At 44.4% G+C, this 15,993-nt stretch overlaps 1 protein-coding gene and 1 long non-coding RNA gene across 9 annotated transcripts in view; one reads left to right on the forward strand and one right to left on the reverse strand.

Annotated features, from left to right (window-relative positions):
- The window catches only part of LMO7 (LIM domain 7), a 217,928-nt gene extending 206,414 nt beyond the window's left edge, over nucleotides 1-11,514 (reverse strand). For 2 of the 8 annotated variants that reach the window (XM_070408921.1, XM_070408920.1), the window contains exon 1: nucleotides 11,189-11,512. In XM_070408921.1, the coding sequence (XP_070265022.1) occupies nucleotides 11,189-11,248 (60 nt within the window). In that variant the 5' untranslated portion in view covers nucleotides 11,249-11,512. Of the gene's footprint in view, nucleotides 1-11,188 lie in introns of all 8 variants that reach the window. The other 6 variants (XM_070408926.1, XM_070408925.1, XM_070408919.1 and 3 more) reach the window with 5 other exon arrangements.
- Nucleotides 11,515-11,617: 103 nt separating this feature from the next.
- Nucleotides 11,618-15,429, forward strand: LOC139006573 (uncharacterized). Its single transcript, XR_011470756.1, has 3 exons — nucleotides 11,618-12,089; nucleotides 12,395-12,506; nucleotides 15,234-15,429. It is a non-coding gene; the product is annotated as an uncharacterized lncRNA (long non-coding RNA).
- Nucleotides 15,430-15,993: the final 564 nt, after the last annotated feature.

Genomic DNA, 15,993 nt, shown 5'->3' on the forward strand with positions numbered 1-15,993 from the left:
CTTTTTCCGTCATGTTGCATATCTCTGTCTCACTTAGCTGCTTTTCTGGGGAGTCCTCCTTTTCTTTCCTTTGGAGGTTTCTTTGCCTACCCATGTTTGATCTCGCTGACATATGTAGATGTTGAGATGTTCAGTGGCTGCTCCCTGGGTGGCAGGGGCTCCTTGGGTTGTGGTTGCTGCTCAGATGGTTGCGGTAGCAGCTGCTTTCCAGTTGGCAGCAGCTCCTCTGGTGGGTGTTGTTCACAGCTGTGTTGGCTCTTCTGGCTGGTAGGGGGAGGCTTCAAGTACAGTTGCTGTTCCACAGACAGAGGGTGTGGTGATCAGGAGGCTGTGGTGATCAGGAGGCTGCGGTGCTCAGGGGGCTGCTGTTGCTTGGATCTGCTGCGTTGATTTAAAGGCACAAAATACAACAGAGCAAGGCACAACGTACCAGGCACTGAACACAAGTATATTCACAATATTAATAACCCCAAATAAAGGTGACCACCCGAATTGAGAGAATTAGGGGATAAGGGAGAAAGAAGAGAAGAAGATAAAAGAGAGAACAGAAAAGAAAAATAAGAAAAAAACAAACAAAAAAGGAGTGAAAAAATAGAATTGGGAAAAAAGAGGGGGGAAAAAAAGAGAGCGAAAAAAGAGAATGAAGTAGAAGCGTGGAAGAGACTCCCCGTATGAGGAGCAAACTCCAATAGAACTGCCACTAATCTCAACAAATTCCAGCAACAGATCCCTGGAGATGAATGCAAACTACAAACCACCAATAATATCCAGAGGGGTAAGGGAAAACAGAAGCACAAAAATAACTGGGGTGGGGTGGAGGAGGGAAGGGAAAAACCAGCAGAAAAAAAAGAAAAAGAAAAAGAAAAACAACCTCACAACCAGTTCTAAAAAAGAAGAAAAAACACAACACAAAACAAACAAACAAATTAAAAAAAAAAAAAAAAAAGCCCAATAAATTCAACAATCAAGAAAACAATAAAGATAAGAGAGAAAAAAATGTTTGGAAAGTGAAGAAGGATAAAGAATAGGTGTATAAGGATTTAGAGCAGTAGATTGGAAATAGGATATATAAGTAGGGTGGAATTAGACAGGGGGTAAAAAGAGGGAATTGGGAAAGTCTGGAGCAGGAATAGGGTAAGAGAAACAGGACACCAAAAGGGGAAAAGTAAGGAAGAGGGTTTTAGCAAAGAGGTGGAATTGAGATAGGGAAAATTAATGCTAAAGGAACGATGAAAATAGAATGGAGAACACTAATCCCAAAAGAAAATAAAGAGAAAATAAAATGGCACTTTAAAAAATGGTAAAATGGTAGCAGTAATAATACTGATTAAAAATAAAAATGTGGTAATTGAAAGGGTAAAATCAGGTGATGGAAAAAGAAGAAAAAGAGAAAAAAAAAATTTGGTTTCTTGGTAAAAAGGTGAAAAAATTAAAAAGAAAAAGAAAAAGAAAAAATTTGCAGTAGTGATGGTCTTTCGGTTCTTCTACTCTTCAGCCTGGTTCGCCTTAGTCCTGCCAGGTATTTAGGAGAGTGTTGAATTTGCCTGCATTACACTCTTCCTCCGTGTTGTAAATCACAGTCCTGATTTTAAAGCAGGCCGTATTTGTGATCCAGTCTGCCTTAATTTGTATTCCCCTAAGAGTCAGTTTGTGGCTCAGCCTCTGGGTGGCAGTGTTTTTGGGTTGGCCTCTGAGGCTATACAGCTTCTCTATCCTTTTTTAATCCTTACCCTGCTCTGTGTTGTTGGTGGGACTGAAAATCCCTCTATAGGCCAGACCCTGGTAACTCCCAGGGGCTAATCAGCTTGTTTTAGTCCTTTATCTCATACAGGGTGGAATCTGGGAGTGGCTGTGCTCCTTGCCTGGGGGGCTAGGGGGAGGAATTCCACCCTCTGGAGGAATGGCTGCCCCAGTCCTGGGCCCAGGGGGGGTCTCAGCACTCAATTCGCTGCCACCTCCTCCGGCTCCCCCTCTTTCCTCAGCCTCTCCCCAGATTCCCCTCGTCTGCACCTTCACCCTCTCTTCAGCACAGGTGAGTGTCTGTATCCGAACCGTCCTATGAGCAGGGTTCAGTGAAAACAAAGAAACAGACAAACGCCGGCCGGCCGCGGAAACGCTCCCCTCTTACCGGTCTGGGAAACGCTCCTCTCTTATGGGCACTGCATGGTCTGATCAGTTCCTCAGGATGCCCCCTTTAGTCTCAGTTCTCCGCAATCACAAAATCCAAATCTCAAATCTCCTGGCGCCAGCAAACCCGCGGAACTCCTTACCCTGGTCAGGGTCTGTGTCTGTCCCAAGAGACGCGGCTGTCTGCCATGCGGTCTCCCTCCGACCCTCTGGGCTCAGGTCTGGCAAACTTTCCTGCCCAGATCCCTGGTTTTTAACCTTTCCAGGGGAGGTCTGCCCTTCCAGGCTGCAAGCCGTCTCACCAGCTGAGTAAATTTGCCAATTCGGGGTGGGTGTTATTAGTTTCAGCTGCTTACTCCGTTTGCTCCGGGACAAGACCTGGGACGCGTCTGCCTATATCGCCGCCATCTTCCAACCCTCTCAAGCACTGCATGGAAGGACAGGAACCAGATGGGCTGAGTAAGTCAGCACACGCCCTGCCACACATCAGGGCACGATTCCTCTCAGCCTGGGAGAAGCTTTAAGAATGTCTAGGCCTTACAAATGGATGAAGAAACATCAAGGTGCTCTGCTCCCTCAAAACGGTCAACTGTTCCATACTTCATCTCATCATTTTGTTGAGAATTCCAAGTTCCATCTCCAAACAACCCAAACGAAAAGCAAGACAACCCAGGGACACTTCCGTAATGGCCCTCCCATACCCATGACCTTGGACAAGACTGGGACACCAGGACAGACTCTGAGCCTTTTGTGATCTCCTTTAGAGGGGACAGAACACACCTTCATCCTTCCTCACTGGGGGAAACCCAATAAGTCATCTGTTAGATAAATGCCTAATATCATTAGTGATCTGAGAAAAAGTAGAACATTACCTTTCATCTGTTTATTTAAAGGGAAAATGCAAATGACAATTTTTCAATTCTGGCCAGAATATGGAGAAGTTGTGACCCTCAACCCCCGGTCATGTTTGCAAATTAGCACAGAGCTTTCAGGGGATAACTTGGTGATATGCATCAAGAACCAGAAAATCATTAATTCCCTTTGGCCCAGTTAGCCTACCTCTCTAATGGGTTCAGGGACACTGTTTCATTAAAGACACCGTCCTTTAAAACAGGTCCACTTTCAGCTCTCAGTGCACCAGCACACTGGGAGGATCCAGAATAACTGACACTGTACTGGAATCCTCCCAGTTCCTCAGGAAATACCTTGACTTATCTGTTTATACTTCCTAGAGTCAGACTATTTTAAAGGCATCCCTACCCTGGTTCCTATTTGTGTGAATCAGTTCCTTCCCAAGAGGATTTTTTGAACTCCCTCTTCCACCACCCTTCCTGTCCTAGGATCCTTTCTTCTGTGTTTGCCAACCAAAGAGGCGTTTAAGTGATAGTAAAATGCTGCTAAAGTAAAAAAGGAACAAACTGACATCAAGACATTGTATGGCTGTTCAAAACTACAATGAGATACCCTAGCCAGTTTGGCTCAGTGGATAAAGTGTCAGCCTGTGGACTGAAGGGTCCTGGATTCGATTCCAGTCAAGGGCATGTACCTGGGTTGCAGGTTCCCCGGCCCTGGTCGGGGTATGTGCAGGAGGCAACCAATTGATGTATCACTGTCACATCAGTGTTTCTCTCTGTCTCTCCCTCTCCCTTTCACTCTCTCTAAAAATCAATGGAAAAATATCCTCGGAGGAGGATTAACCAAAAAAATAAATAATTTTTTTTTTAAACTATCCTAAGAAAGCTATGACGATAGAAATCAGGAGAGTGGTTGTCTGTATGAGAGGTAGAGATTGACTCCTTCTGGAAGGGAATTTCTTGAGGGATAAGAAATTTTTTTATTGATTTGAAAGAGAGAAAGGGAGACAGAGAGAGAAAACATGGATCTATTTTTCCACGTGTTAATGCATTCACTGATTGGTCTCTTATGTGCCCTGATCAAGGATCAAACCTGCAACCTTAGTGTATCAGGACGGTGCTCTAACCAACTGAGCTGCCTGGCCAGGGCCAAAATGTTTCATGTTCTGATTGGGCTGCTGGGTACATGAGTATATCTATTTGACAAAACTCCTGCAAAAGCACACTTAAAATATATGCATTCCACTGCATGGAAACATTATCTAAGTAAAAATAAAGTACCCTGAGCAATTGCTAAAAGTTGTGCTGAATGCAACTTCAAGATCTCGCAACTAGTTATAAAGCCACGAAGTCCTAGCCCAGTGGGCAAATGTGTTAGCCCCACTCCAGCCTCATCTCAAATGCTACCTCTTCTGTGAGCCTGCCTGACTCACCAGGCCAACTCAGGCTGCCTCCTAAATGCCTTCACTACACACTGGGCAAACTTTCATTATACCAACTGTCCTTAAAGCCCCATTTTAAAATTTGTTAAAGCTGCAGTCTTTTTATCAGACACCATGCCAAAGCCTCCAGCGAAAGCTAAGATATTGTTCCTGCCCTCAGTGAGTTTATAATCTAAAATGGAGAGATGGATAGAATTATGCCGCAGTATGCAAAAAGACAAATTTACACAAGTAAAAAGAAGAGGAACAATGGGTGGGGTGAAGGTTTGGTGGTTCAGAAAAGGCCTCACATAAAGGTTGATTTCAACCCAAGTTTGGAGGAATGAGAGCGAGTAATGGGTATTAGGTAAACAAGGAATCAGGAGCAGTGGGGTCACAGCAGGCTGGAGGGGGGAAAAGGGCACCCTGGGCATGAGGAACCCACGAAAGGCCTGGGGAGCACGAACTGCGTTACACTCAGCGTCTCCTTTCACGGCACGACCACCGGGGTGATCTCAAAGAAGAAAACTGAGGCCCACAGGAGAAATAGCAGAGCCAGGACTTGCACAACGATTTGATTCCAAAACTGTGCTTCCTCCCTACTTTTTTCCAGTTATTGAGATAATTGACATACAGCTCTAAGTCTAAGGAGTTCAGCATAATGACTTGACTTACATACATATAGAGAAATGAATACCATAGTAAGTTCAGTTAACACCCATCTCCTCATGTAGTTACACACAAAAAAACATTTTTTTCCTTGTGATGCAAACTTTTAGGATCTACTCTCTTAGCACCTTTCAAATATATATACAGCAGTGTTAACTGTGGTCACCCTAAATTGGCTGAAAGTAGTCAAAAGATACAAACTTCCAGTGAAAAGATAAATTAGTACAGGGGCCTGGACTGGGTAGCTCAGTTGGTTGGAGTATTGTCCTGTACCCCAAAAGGTTGTGGGTTTGATTCCCAGTCAGGGCACATACCTGGGTTGCAGGTTCAGTCCCTGGTTGGGGCTCATATTGGAAGGAACTGATCAATGTTCGTTCTCTCTCTTTCTCTCTCTTTCTCTCTCATCCTCTCACACCCTCTCTCACTACAAACCAATAAAAACATATTGATTTATTGGATTTTTTTTTTTTAAAAAAGGAAAACCATCAATAAACAACAAGAAAGGCCACTGCATGGGAAAACATATTTGCCAATGTTATCTCAGAGAAGGGTTCAATCTCGAAAATTTACAGGGAACTCATACAACTTAACAAAAGGAAGATAAACAATCTAATCAAAAAATGGGCAAAGGACGTAGACACTTTTAGAAAGAGGACATACAGAAGGCCAAGAGACGTATGAAAACATGCTCAAAGTCACTAATCCTCCAAGAGATGCAAATCAAAACAACAATGAGGTACCATCTCACACCTGTCAGAATGGCTATCATCAACAAACCAACAAACAACAAGGGCTGGCCAGGATGCGGAGAAAAAGGAACCCTCTTGCACTGCTGGTGGGAATGCAGACTGGTGCAGCCACTGTGGAAAACAGTATGGAGTTTCCTCAAAAAGTTAAAAATGGAACTCCCATTTGACCCAGTAATCCCACTTTTAGAAATATATGCCAAGAAATCAGAAACACCAATCAGAAAGAACATATTCACCCCTATGTTCATAGCAGCACAATTTACTGGTACAATAGCTAAGATTTGGAAACAGCCTAGGTGCCTATCAGCAGATAAGAGGATTAGAAAACCATGGTACATCTATACAATAGAATACTACACTGCTATATAAAGAAGGAACTTTTACCATTTGCAACAGCATGGATGGACCTGGAGAGCATTATGCTAAGTGAAATAAGGCAGTCAGAGAAAGATAAATAGCACATGATCTCACTCATTTGTGGAATATAATGAACAACATAAACTGATGAACAAAAATAGATCCAGAGACAGAGAAACACCGAATGGAAAGTCAAACCTCAGAGGGAAGGCCAGGGGCAGGGGTAAGAAATCAACCAAAAGACTTATATGCATGCATATTAGCATAACCAATGGACACGGACACTGGGACGATGGGGGCTTGTCCTGTGGGGTGGGAGTGGCCGGGGAAGGGTTGATGGGGGAAAAAGGAGACATATGTAATACTTTTAACAATAAAAATAAAATGAAAACTGTAAAAAAAAAAAAAAAAAGATTAGTACTGGGATGTAATATACAAAACTGTTCTCTTAATCTCTATGCTATCTTGCAACTACACAAATAGTTATGGAGAAACTGGCTTCAAAATAAAGCTAGATATGTGAGCAGAGACTAGATTATAAAGGGTTGTGAATGCTACACTTTATGGGATTATGTAAGGACTAGAGGCCCGGTGCATGAATTCGTGCATGATTCAGCCCCTTGGCATGGCCAGAGATTGGGGCTGATCAGGGGACCAGCCAGCCCTGAGAAGGGACTGCAGGAGGTTGGCTGTGGGGGCGCATTGACCACCAGGGGGCAACTCCTGCATTGAGCATCTGCCCCCTTGTGGTCAATGCACGTCATAGCTACCAATCAACTGGTCACTTGTTCACTTAGGCTTTTATATATAAAGATTGCTGACTTTAAAAATCTTCTCATGACTCCCCAGAAAACAAGGATAACAAAATCAGGTTTTTATTCTGAAAACATAATTTTGACAGCAACAGCTAGTATAAGAATTGGTTGGGGGTTTTTTTGTTTGTTTTTTGGTTTTCTTTGGTTCATCCTCTCCCGAGGATATTTTTCCATTGATTTTATTGAGAGAATGGAGGGGGAGAGACAAAGAGAGAGAGAGAAAAAGAGAGAGAGAGAAACACCAATGTGAGAAAGACACATGGATTGGTTGCCTCCCACATGGGGATTAAGCCTGCAATTGAGGTACGTGCCCTTGGCCACGATCAAACCCAGGACCCTTCAGTCCACGGGCCAATGCTCTATCCACTGAGCCAAACTGGCTAGGGCAAGAATTGCTTTCTAAAATTTAAAATGTTTAACAAATATTTACCATCATAGGATTTTCCATTTTAACTTCCATTAGTTGAAATTCTATTGTAATCACCCAAAAAAGTTCTATGAATTCAATAACATTGTCCAATGAATGTTTATGTCACTCACCATACATCTGGAAAGCAACAGTACAAAACCATGAGAGCTGTGTCTACAGACAATACTGGCATGCACAAGGATTCATGTGCACCAGGCAAACCCTTTCAGACCAGACACTAGGAGAAGGGATGCAGTTTACAGGAAAGAGGAAAACCACTTGGAAGGATTTTGCCTATATCAATGGGGTACCTGTACAGTGCAATTCTTTCATGATTCAGCACCAAAGTTAAACATAGGTGGTGACTAGAACACCCCTGGAGGGTAAAAATGGGGGCTGGTGGAGAAACAGACCAGCCGGAAGCACTAGGGAAGGATTCATATTTGGTTGCCAGGCATGACAATGAGCTCTGTTGGCATCCCTTCAGTCCTTCTGCAGGGTGACAGTGATACTAAAGAATCAAACCCAGAGATAACAGGAAGAGCAGGTGAGCAGGGAGGTGGTGAAGTAAGTTAGCCTCTTCTGCTCTAGCCATAAATATTATTACTGTATTTAAACCTCAACCTAGACAGGTACGTTAACTCACACACCGGAAACAGGCGACCAACCAATGCAATGAGCCATATACCCAGTGTCCAATCTCACTGGTATTTTGACTGATTACTACAAGGCATGTTAATGCCTCAAAACAGAGAGACAGAGGAAACTATTAGGCACAGAAAATTAAAAGGTGCTGCAGAGAAGGACTAAAATTAGAGGGTTCGCACTGCATTTTCTACCACTGCATCATCCACTCCATGACCTTCCTGAAATCAAGCTTCCCCTCAGCCTTTGCCTTCAAACCACTACATATTTGGTTTTAAACTAGTGTTTAATCATAAACCAGCTCTGCTACATTATTAATATTCCAAACAGCATTTTCAACCAGATAATATCCAACAGCATTATGTTGAATTACCTCAAAGAGTAGCATTCCTACATTTGTTTAGAATTGAAAACTAAACTAACCAGAGGTTAAGTATAAATATACTATAAAGTATCTATGTACAATTTGAAATAAATAAAAACAAGAGTCATAAAATGATAGTAATTGGCAAAATAACAACCACTAGCCCTTACCTCACTCCTTCGCCTTCCCTCCCAAGATAAAATAAATAAAACTTTAACTCTGATGTGGCAATAATACATTAGCTATGTAAAAATCACAGATGGAGAGTGGAAATGGCAAGGACATACTGACATGGACTCTGGTCACCAAAGTTTTACAAGGTTATTGGGGTTTCCTGACTTTGGGTTATTCAAAGCAGCAGCTAAGAATAAAGTAGATCATATTATAGATAATGTACATATTATATAATGTACTATTATAATGCATATATGTCTATATATATATACATATACACACACACACACACACACACACGAATGACCCACTTATGCTTCAATATATGTAAAGTATAGCAGAAAGGAAAAATGGAGCAAGAATATTAGCAAGCAAGAGAAAAATTTACACTATAATCTTCCTCACTTTCCAAAATACTTTATAAAATAGGCTTTGGAACCAATATTTTATCTCCAAATTAGGGGTTCTCAGAGCTAAAGAGGTTGTGGCCATGAGAGAGTCGTTTGTTCGGCTTCTTTTGGCTAAAACAATACTTTAAATTATGTGTTTTGGTTGTAAAGGCAAAGCTAAGGAGACAAGTAAATCTGGACACTGAAAATAAACCTGAAAGTGAACACACTGCTGTCACTTCAAGTGCCCACAGCAGAGCAAAGAGTATGTAAATATATAAATCCATTTATTCACATATCTGCAATAAACACACTGCCTTGCTCCCTGTGGCACCAGAAAAAAAAAATCACTTATTTTAGTTTGGTTAATTATATTAAAATCATATACCAAAACCTTTAAAAAGATTTGGCTCTCTGCTAATGATGAACAAAACACTAGTGTTGCCACATCATTGCTGAAAAACACTTTTAGATGGGGTGGGATGGGAGAGGGAAGATGAGCACATTTACCCTGCACTATATCTTTTATCACAAAACACTTCCCCAACTTTTTTAAACATAAATTTCTCACAGAAATCCTACACAATTATGAGCAAGCTACAATAAACCAGGAATTTCCAGATTTCAAAAGTATGCATACTAAAAAGAAAATGTGTGAAATCATGCATAGCCACAGATTTCCTGAAGCAAATACACAACATGCAGATACAAACTCCACACGGGAGCCATGTGTGACCAAAAAAATGTTCCCATATGTCTTCCCTTCTCCCTCCCTCCATCCCCAACACTCAAATACAAAAAGGGGCATTTAATTTCTCTTCTAAAATTATACAACACAAACACTACTAATGGGAAATTACCTTTAGTAGCCCTGACTTTTCAAAGTTGATGAATGAGGGAAGTTACTTCTCTTAACTACATTGCTGGAATTTTTCCACTCTCAATTCAATTCAAAATACCGTGTTTATTCTTCTCCCAACCTCCTCATACACACCCCCCTTCACATCTTTCTAAGTCACCTTCAGATGCTCAAAGTTTCAGTCCAGAAAAGACACCAAAAGTTAATTTCTTAGACTTCCCCTACTGTCTAATGGATAATGCTACTCACATTTCACATTCCTTTATTTAGAGTAAAAAGTCTAATGCTGAAAGTTATTTTCTTTATTTTTTCAACCTAAGTATATTTATTTAAGGACAAATGCACTATTTTTCAGCCCTTCGCTTTGGAATTCTTGAATATGGTATTTTTCCATAGCATAATCTTTAAACCTAATTTTCATTTTTAAATACTTTAAGACATATTTAAATATAAATGAACTGAATATGCATTATTAAATTTGAAATAGGAATAAGCTAACACCTGACATCAATAACTCCTCAATGACTTCAAGGTAGGTGCAGGCAACGACTTTCTAACAAGCAATTTCCTTGATTCACATCTGCTGGGAAGACTTCTTTAGCATCATTTAAAAAGTCACCTTTTTCATCCAGTAGAATAATGGCCAGAAGCCTGGAGTTAAACTTCAACACATGTTAACCCTAAGATGTTGATGAAGAAGCCTCTAAAAGGCCGTCTTCTTTTTTTTTAATGAGAAAGAAGGGGATGGAAGATCTTGCCTCTGAGGCACAGCTGGGAAAGTAACAACCCTTCAGTGAGGGACCCCAGGATATGTCATCTCATCAATGCAGACTTTGAATAAATACAAGCCCTGACTTCCACCCACCCCACCCCCATCCCCAGGGCTCCGGATTGCCCAGAGAACGCACCGCCCTAGGGCTACACTCCCCCACCAGCCCTCCCACACAACACACGCGCCCGTGCCGGCGTGCGTCGGGCATCTCCACATCTTCCACAGAAAAGCACCGAAGGACCCCGGGGCCGGCTCTGTCCCTCAGGGAGACACCCCGGGGGGCCGGTGCCTTCGCGGGCTGGTCCACAGGGATGCTCAGACCCGGCACCCGGGTGGGTCGGCGCCGGAACGTGCCCTGGCAGAGGAGCTCTGGGCACCTCGGCGAGACCGTCGCGGGGGAGGGCAGAGTTAAGCTTCGCTGGACGTTAAAGAATCGGAGAAGCAGAACTTCCAAAGTCCCCCAACTGCACGCGCAAACCAGCCGGCAGCCAAGCGCCCGGGAAGGTCCCGGGAAGAGGCTGAAGCGCCCTCGCCTCGCGACGCCCGCAAACCCGTGCGCCCAGGACGGGAGTAAAGGCACTCACCTCCACCCATCTCTGGGCTTCGGCGAACGCCACGGCGCAGCCGGCCTCGACCTCCTGCATCGCTGCCAGGACCGGGGCGAGAGGGGGAGAGAGACGCGTGGGCGCGGGGAGGGGCCGGGGTCGCTCGCGGTCTCGGCCGCCGCCCCAGCCTCGGCTCCGGCTGCGAGGCGCTCGGGTCCTCCCTCCCTTTGTTGCGCTCCGCAGATCGGTAAGATCTCGAACCTACAAGAACTTGAAGACGTGGCTCTCTCCGGACTGTAGAAAACTACCCCGGTTCCGCTGGGACACGAGCAGCGGGGAGGGCGACCCGTGGCGGCGCGCGGCTCCGACAACTGTTCGGACTTCAAAAGTCGCTGCAAGTCGCCGGGCGCCACTGCCCTCCCCGGATGGCCCCGCCCCAGCCCACCCCGGGCCGCCCAGTCTCCGCTTCCGTCCGCCCCCCTGCGGCTCCCCCGGGCTCCCCGGCCGCCACTGCCTTTGTGGTCAGCCTGTCTGGGCCCGGGGATGCCACGGGCAGCCAGGGACCCGGGCCCGGGCCAAGCTCCCGCTCGCGCTGCCCGCCCGGACCGCAGCTCCACCCCGAGGGGATGCGCCCCCGCGCCCGCATCCCTCCCGCCCCCGCCCGCCCGGCCGCCTTCCCTCTCCCGGGGCCGCTGGAAACGGCGCCCCCGCGGCTCGAGGCCGCCTGAATACCAGGAATAGCTGCACACAATTGCACCTTTCCCGGCCAAGAAACTTCCCCCGCGGGCAGCGCGACCCCGCCCAGCCCGCCGCCCGCACCTGCGGCCCGACCCGCGGCGCGCGGCTCCCGCTCCAGCCGAGCCCGCGGCCACGGCTACGGCCCCGCGGCCAGGTGCGCGGTGGTCCCCACCCCAAGCTTCCCAGGCCCTCCTGGCGGCAGGTGAGGGTAGTGGCCTGGGCACACGCCGTCCATTTCCCCCAGCCTAGCGCGCTCAGCCCTGCTTCCAGGTGGGTGAGGGGGGTACCTGCCCGCGCGCAGCGGGTCGGAGTGGGGGTTTCTCCCGCCCCTTGCCCACTCCGTCCGGTTCAGATCCTAGGACCGCCCTCACCCTGAGCGTCCGTCCGTCCACCCGTGGTGGTTTGGGTACACTCAGGGGCCATCAGGTGACGTATCCCCAGCGGCCCTGGGTAGGTGCACAGTGCTGGGGGGTTGGCTCACGTGGGTTCTTTTCACACACAAATCAGATCCTAAAGGAGCCTGCTCACCTGTCTTGACTCCCGTGGGACCGCACTCAGATGCTACTGAAACCCGGTAATGGCAGCAACCACAGGTTAATGGCAGCAACCTTGGAGCAATGTAAGAATGGATTCTTCCTCTTTTAAACCCTTTTTTCTTTCTCCTGGTTGATTGTTTACTCTTTATGATGAAAAAACGACATCAAATATTTAACGATTGTTTACACTTTGCCTTATTCATCACCTTTTCTGCTGAAGTTTTAAAGTAAAGATATTGTGATATTTCACTCCTCAATATTACAATATACATCTCAATTTTAAAAGAACACTCTCTACATAACCATAGTACCATTTTCACAATTAACTAAAGCTAAAAATAATCACCTAGTATCAATTGTTATAGAACAGAAAGTGTCCACCTGCACTAGCTGAGCCAAACACTAGACACTAAGAATTGAAGTGGAGAAATGTTAGCTTTTTTAAAAATATGCTTTTATTGATTTTTAGAGAGAGAGGAAGGGAGAGAGAGGTAGAAACATGGATCAGCTGCTTCCTGCCAGCCCCCTACTGGGGATCGAGCCCAAAACCTGGGCATGTGCCCTGACTGAAATCAAACCAGCAACCTCTTGGTTCATGGGTCTATGCTCAACCACTGAGCCACACCAGCCAGGCACTGTTGGCTATTTTGTTATGAATGGCGCCTTCAAGAGAAAGGGAAGCTAATGCTCAAAAGCCCAATGGAGTGTAGGTTACAGATTATATCGGGCAAAACCACAACACACCATGGGTTGTGGGGTTCCATTGAGTGGGGAGCTGATTGGTGTGAGGTGAGGTAAAGGTAATGAATTATTTCTTCAGGTCTGGAGGACAGCTCTGAGGTCTGTTTCCAGTGTCCCTGTCAGGTCTCATGGGAAAGTAGGCAGGGTGGTCGTTCCAGCTTAGGAAGTGAAACCTAAAGATGTCACCTTTAGCCTGGCAGAGGTCCAGACCTTTGGACCTTTGGTCGGGTCCCAGCTGCTGTCTTCTGCTGCCTGGAGGGTCGCTGATTATCTGGGGGAAGCCTAGGTCTCTGAAGAAGGGGAAGGAGAGGAAAGAAAAAGGGAGACAGAGAGATGATTTCTAGCATTAGGATTTAAAGTTAATCAAACTCATACGGACCTCGGTTTTACAATTTATAGCCAATCCATACTCAAATTCCCCCTGCTGATCCCAATATGTCTTTAACAGCTGACTAAGTCAGACCAGGCTCCAAACAATGACCACACATTGCATTTGGTTACATCTTTTTTTAACCCAGACTAGCCTCCCCCATCTCCCTACCATCTATTTTTAGAATGATGTTGTCTTATAAAAGAAACAGGGGTAGCCTTCTGGATTTATGTTATGGTGTCTTTGTGGTGTCTTCAACATAATTCTATTTCCTCTGTATTTCCTGTTACCTGGAAGTTAGCTCTAAAGCAGTGGTTCTCAACCTATGGGTCGCGACCCCTTTGGGGGTCGAACGACCCTTTCACAGGGGTCACCTAAGACCATCAGAAAACACATATATAATTACATATTGTTTTGTGATTAATCACTATGCTTTAATTATGTTCAATTTGTAACAATGAAATTGGGGGTCACCACAACATGAGGAACTGTATTAAAGGGTCGCGGCATTAGGAAGGTTGAGAACCACTGCTCTAAAGGCTGGATTACAACCTATTTACTCTTCTGAATAAAGATTTCACCCACATTGTTCCTGTTTGGGGTGACTTTTTTTAAAATAAGTTACATAAATTCTGGGTAAATTTTATTTTTTTAAATATATTTCATTGATTTTTTACAGAGAGGAAGGGAGAGGGATAGAGAGTTAGAAACATCGATAAGAGAGAAACATCGATCAGCTGACTCCTGCACACTCCCTACTGGGGATGTGCCCGCAATCAAGGTACATGCCCTTGACCGGAATCGAACCTGGGACCCTTGAGTCCGCAGGCTGACGCTCTATCCACTGAGCCAAACCAGTTAGGGCTGGGGTGACTTCTTGAGGATGGCTTTTATTTGTAGGTTTATTTTTGGGGTGACTTCCTGAGGATGATTTTTATTTGTAGGTTTATTTTTGTTTATTTTGTTCAACCATTTTTTCATTGGCACTCTGTAATCAATGGATTTTTTTTAGAAGAGCTGAGAATTGTTCTTGCTGAAGTGGGAGGCCATTGACTGGGCCATCTCTTTGCCTCCTGGCTATACTGTGATCAGACCAAACCAAAAATGAGAATGAAAGGATAATAGAAAATGTTTTTCTCTTTCTGGCTAGTCAACGTCTATTCTGTTAAATATTTAGTGACCACTTTATATATGTAAAGGGCTAGATGTCATAAGTGATATAAAAATTTTTTTAAAAAATTTAGACACTGAACTTCATGCACTTCCAGTCTCGTAGAAAGACAGACATTCCTCAGTCTTCATGAGCGCTGTTGTGACAGCCACTATACAGGTGTATTATACTGTTTAAAGCTGCTGCTCTGTGGGTAGCTTTGGGGACAGCAACCCAGAACCATAGGAAGTGCTCGGGCTTGGGAGTCTGACTGACTAAGGTTGCCAAGTTACCAAACTCTGAGCTACATACAGTTTCCTCATCTGAAAAATGTGGGAAATAATATCTACTTCAACGGGTTCTTATGAGAATTAAATATCACGGTATCTGTAAAAGCTCAGGGAATTGCTGCTATGGAATAGACTCTCAAGAAATGATGGTTATTTCCCATTAGTCTTCTCTCTCTCTCTCTTTCTCTCTCTCTCTCTAATAGTAATGTGTCAAATATGGATTTTTCCTAATAAATGGGAATTTCTTTTGTTTTCTCAGATACTCACATGGAAAGAGCTGCAAGGTACTGCAGATTCTGTTTCAAGTCAGCTCAGACACGAGCCATTTCTCTCTCTGGTTTGAAAGCTTGCAACTCCGAAGATCCAAATCCAATTCTTTGCCTCCTAACATCAATCATTAGAGTGTTTTATCCTTCTGGAAACTTATATATAGAGACCTATAGAGAAAGGTAACCTGCCTTGGAAGTTTAAAATAAAATTCACAATAATGAAACATGAAGAATATCATTTATTTTCCAAAGAAATTTAAGGTATTTTTCAACATTTAAAAACAGTACAGTTGTCATGTTCTTATCCGTCAGTGATGAAATGAGCTGTTGGGAGAAAGTGGTACAATCTTTAAATATATATATATATATATATATATATATATATATATATATATATATATATATATATATTTCAGAGAGAAGAAAGGAGAGAGAGAGATGGATAGAAACATCAGTGATGAGACAGAATCATTGATCAGCTGCCTCCTGCACGGCCCCTACTAGGAGTCAAGCCAGCAACCCAGGCATGTGCCCTGACTAGGAATGGAACCTCCTGGGTTCATGGGTCAACACTCAACCACTGAACCATGCCACGCTGGCTGGGCATTACAATCTTTCTCTAAGGTAATTTGGCAATACATATTAAAAGTTTTTTAAATTGCCCGTGGGGGTCATGTAGGAGGCAGCCAATCAATGATTCTCTCTCACCATTGATGTTTCTATCTCTCTCTACCTCTCCCTTCCTCTCTG

The sequence above is a fragment of the Myotis yumanensis genome, unplaced genomic scaffold (genome assembly GCF_028538775.1).
Source record: "Myotis yumanensis isolate MYYU_CA2020_CCGP unplaced genomic scaffold, mMyoYum1.0.hap1 SCAF_3, whole genome shotgun sequence".
Lineage (NCBI taxonomy): Eukaryota > Metazoa > Chordata > Mammalia > Chiroptera > Vespertilionidae > Myotis > Myotis yumanensis.